The sequence below is a fragment of the Galeopterus variegatus genome, unplaced genomic scaffold (assembly GCF_000696425.1).
Source record: "Galeopterus variegatus unplaced genomic scaffold, G_variegatus-3.0.2 Scaffold1226, whole genome shotgun sequence".
In the NCBI taxonomy this organism is placed as follows: domain Eukaryota; kingdom Metazoa; phylum Chordata; class Mammalia; order Dermoptera; family Cynocephalidae; genus Galeopterus; species Galeopterus variegatus.
In genome coordinates, this window is record NW_007727337.1 from 234,532 (window position 1) to 239,051 (window position 4,520).

A 4,520-nucleotide genomic window follows, 5' to 3' on the forward strand; every position below is an offset into this window, starting at 1 on the left:
GGGGGGGGAGGGCGGCGGCGGCGGCAGTGTCTGCATTGTAATGAAGTGCCTTCTCTACAAGTCAAGGCCAAAGGAGTCACTTGAATTTTCTAATACAGCACTATGGTGGTTTTCTAATACAGCACTATGGTGGTTCAGAATTTGGGAAGCGAGACTGTTTCAGCATGCACCTTTCACAAATGCCAGGAATCACAATGATTAGCAACAATATTGCCAAAGCCATAAAACATACATCCAGTTGAAAATGAAGCCTGTGGCAAAAAGCCGCTTTATGTTCATAAAGGTTACAAAACAGTGATTTTCTAACTCCATCATGACTTCTGTATTATCGGTTGGCATTCTATTCTGAGAAATTTTTCCATTTCCCATGGGTGAGTTTTACCTTTATTTTTCAATATTTTCAAGATTTCATATGAGCATGTATAGCTTCTATAACAGGAGAAAATAAAGGGTCTAAGGAAAAAAATCATGTACAGAGTTAGATTTATTATTCCAAGTATGCTTCAGAGTGAGCTCCACATCCACCTGTATGCACTGGGTATCCCATAAATTCCACAGTAGACTGCGCAAGCATTCATCAGAAAACACTGTCTGCAAGTCTGTCTGAACCTCTGACAGTAATGGTGGAGGTTAGACTTGAGGACAAATGCAAGGCTAAGATTGGATTCTGTCCAGTGTTTATTATCTACAATGATATCACCTAAAGACGGACAGCACTGCTGGAGTAATAACATTTTGCTAAACTTTTCATACAGACCTGCAGGTCTTTTTGATCCTTCTTGCTTTCCAGGTTGGGAGTTCTTGTCACAAAGTCATTCAGCATGCTGTTGAGAGATAATCAGCTTCAGATCAAAAGTGCTGCAGAAATAAATACGTTCCAATAGAAAACAGTATGTGAATGTGAATGCAGTGACATAGTACCTGAGAAGCAGAAAATGCCCAGGTGGAGCTAGATTCAACTGGACAGATTCCTTCAATACTCCCAGCAACGAAGGAAAGTTCTCTTGCAAGGTTGGTATTGGTAGCCTATTTAAAGAAAAACAGGAAAAAATACCCAACCATGAACAAGTCAAGATACAACATTTATTTATAAGCATGCTTTAGATCCAGGTAGTTGGAAAGCAGAGGGCAAAACAGCATATCTGACCTGTTTTTATTATAATATACACTAGCTAAATTTTGGAATTCTGGCAAGCACTTACAGTTTAAGGCCTGAAATCCTGCTGCCAACAGAGGAGATGCTCCTGGTTTCCTCATGTATAAATAAAAGCCTTAAACTAGATGATCTACTTTGATTGCTTGGGCCTTTCTAGCTCTAATATTCTGCTTCCCGACATTGCTGGTAACACAGTATCATCTATTACAAGGTTGCAAAGCTTTAATTAAGGAGATTGGAAATCCCCATGAAATGGATCTTCCCCCTCAGCAGCTCTCAGGCCAAGCCTCTTGGGGAAGGAGAAGGATTCTGAGATTACTGCTACAAGGCGAGGCAGCACAGTATACTGAAGCCTAACTGCAATCAGAGGGTCCCGGGGCCAAGTCTTGGTCCTCCAGCTTACTACCTCCTATATAACCTTGACAGTTACTTATCTGCAAAAGGAGGATGACAGAAACTAACCTACAGTTGCTAGGAAAGTTCAGATATCACGTAGACTGCTGCAGTAAACATTCGCTAGTATCACAATACACATTAGCTGTCATAAGGAGAACTACAGTGATGCTGTGGGTGAACGGGTAATAACTTGTCTGAATTCAACCCTAGACCCAGGGACTCCTTGGATTATGACCCTCGATTTACCTTCCTTCAATTTCAGAATGTGGTGAGTAGGAATAACTATAGAATGTGGACTGTGTGAACCAAGGAGACCATACCTGGTTCTCAGAACTGTTTATTGTGAAACTCCTGATGGATCCGTAAGGATGTGGAGGCCTCCTTGAGAAGTGGTCTGTACCCCCTTCACCTTCATTTATTGCAACAGAGAAGGCCCTGCACAGGTGAGGGGTCTGGGAGCTGCGCCTGGGATGCTGGCATTACAAGATCTGAAAGAGGCCCAGTAAAGCTTCCTTTTCATTCATGCAGAAAATCCCAAGGAATCCCCTTCAATACCTCCTTTAGCTAAGACTGCTTAACACAGATATTAAGCTCAGTAAACCAAAGCAGAAACCACCCAGCATAAAACATGGGGGGAAACTGAGAACATCACCAAAAATCATCATTTCTCCTTTTTCTAAGACGTCTTTAACACTTTCCTGGGTGTGTGTGTGTTTTGGTATCAATTTAATGTAAATTTGAGTCTGTTAAAGTTTAACAGGCCTCACATAAAGATTTGCTGACATAAAGTGTTCAATATACACCACATGGATTTTAAAATGTCAGATTAGACTCAGGCAAACCCTAAGTGCTTGCCAGAATTCCAAAATTTAGCTAGCGTAAATTGTAATAAAAGAAGAAACAGGTTAGTCAGATATGCTGTTTTGCCCTCTGCTTTCCAACTGCCTGATCATCAGGGCATTCCCACGCCTCAGGAAGACACCTTTTAAGACATTTTCTGAACTAAGGCCACTCTCCCATAGTTAAGAATAAAAACCAGAGTTTTTCCTTACAGTCACTGCAATAGCATCTAAAATTCAGAAATGTTTTTGAAGGGACTGCATTACCTTTGGATAAAAGCATAGCAAAACTGCAACACAGGAATATCCACTAGGGGCAATTTCTGAAAATGAAAGCAAAACCAATTACTACAAATTGTTAGGAAATAAGGCTAAAAAAGAATTCAAATACAAAGCGAAATGTATCTATATCTTAATAAAGCAAAGTTTTCTAGCCAAAAAAATATTCTAGATGTAACAGCAGACATGATTGTATCCCTCAGGTATGACAAAAACAACTGTATCCCATGAAGTCCCAGATAATTTGTACTCCTCTTAGCACTTCTATAGTGATTTCCCATAATGTCTACCTACTTTGCATTACAGGCTGTCGACAAGTATTCAAGGAAAAGATGGCATATAACTAAACCTCTCCAAACAGAAAGTTAGGGGCAATGTTGACCCTAATGAATGCATGTGATTAGCTACAGAAAAAAGACATGAAAAAATTCTATTTCTTAGCTTAAAAGATTCCCATAAAACAGGGGCTGGCCCGTGGCTCACTTGGGAGAGTGTGGTGCTGACAACACCAAGCCAAGGGTTAAGATCCCCTTACTGGTCATCTTTAAAAAAAAAAAAAAAAAAAAAGATTCCCACAAACTGAGCCCAGACAACTTCCCTAAATCCCAAGTGGCTGTAACTACTTAGAAACTGGTTCCAAAACACACATTTTTCCCCCGCCTTGCTTAAGAAAAGCTACTTGTAGAAATTGTGTTAATTAACTAAACTAACCATAAAATATAATTTTGTTAGTTGAACTGCCAAAAACCACTTAGTCAGATAAAATCTAGTTCCTTTTTAGCCCAGGACAAGCCTGAAGTTGCAGATATTTGTAGAAATTCAAGTAATGTGAAGTAACAAAACCTAAAAATACCTGCTGTCTGTATGTAATAAAAGTTGGTGCAGAGGTGTCTTCAGGACTGCTCCTCTGTGCTTCACCAGCAACAAGGCCCGTGGCAGACATGGACCTTGATTGTGGCCTATAAGCAACTTTCAGTGCAAATGATTTCATCCACTCCACATTAAGAGATTTGAGCAAATGCTAGTATGGTTTGTAGCAGCACAAGGCCATGTCCCTATGATGAGGACCCCAGCCCCCTTACAGTGCCTGCCCAAGAAAGACCAAGGTTGCCAAAAGAATTTACTGTTTGTTTCTGCCAATGTCTGATGATAGGCCCCTGACCTCCCCTTCCTAGAGCATTTACTGAAAAAAAAAAAGCTGACAATTACAAATACTCCCTCTGAGATGTGTGTCTCCTACAACCTAGGAATGTGTTTCTCAAGGACCTGGGAACCATCCCTTTGAAGTAGAATCATCAAGAAAGATGTGGCCTCTGTCTCCCGGTCTCTGTGGGAGGGTAGGAGCCTAACTTTCATAAGCACAGTTAGCAAACACAGATGGCCTAATCACATGGACCGACAGACCTCCCTGCCTGCTTTTTTGTGATTTTTCACTTTCCTCAACGCCTTGAGCTGCTGCTCACTGCCCCTCCCTACTCCCTTACCCTCCCTCAGTCCTCTCTGCGCAAATCGCAAATCGGAACTGAGCTCAGCACTTTCCCCCACTGCAGCAGTTAGTTACTGAATCCTGGCTTTAACTAGATCCTGGCTTTTTCTTTGACACCTTTTAGGCTGCAAGTTCCTCGAGGCAGGTGCCATTTCCTCCTCTTATTCCATTTGGTGCACAGGTGTTAAGACCCATGTACCAGGCGTGTACACTGCAGCAGACACGAGGGTGAGAGACGATCTCTGATCTCAAACAGTTCCCACCTTCAAAAAGGAATGCTGAAGGGTCAGCCTGTGGCTCACTCAGGAGAATGTGGTGCTGATAACACCAAGGCCACGGGTTCGGATCCCATATAGGGATGGCT

The 4,520-nt window shown here is 41.8% G+C and overlaps 1 protein-coding gene across 1 annotated transcript in view; it reads right to left on the reverse strand.

Annotated features, from left to right (window-relative positions):
- Positions 1-4,520, reverse strand: part of DOPEY2 (dopey family member 2) — a 114,516-nt gene that overhangs the window by 25,454 nt on the left and 84,542 nt on the right. The window contains exons 23-25 of the mRNA XM_008575721.1: positions 2,659-2,714; positions 922-1,026; positions 758-824 (exon numbers count right to left, since the gene is read on the reverse strand). Coding sequence (XP_008573943.1) covers positions 758-824; positions 922-1,026; positions 2,659-2,714 — 228 coding nt within the window. The remainder of the gene's footprint in view (positions 1-757; positions 825-921; positions 1,027-2,658; positions 2,715-4,520) is intronic.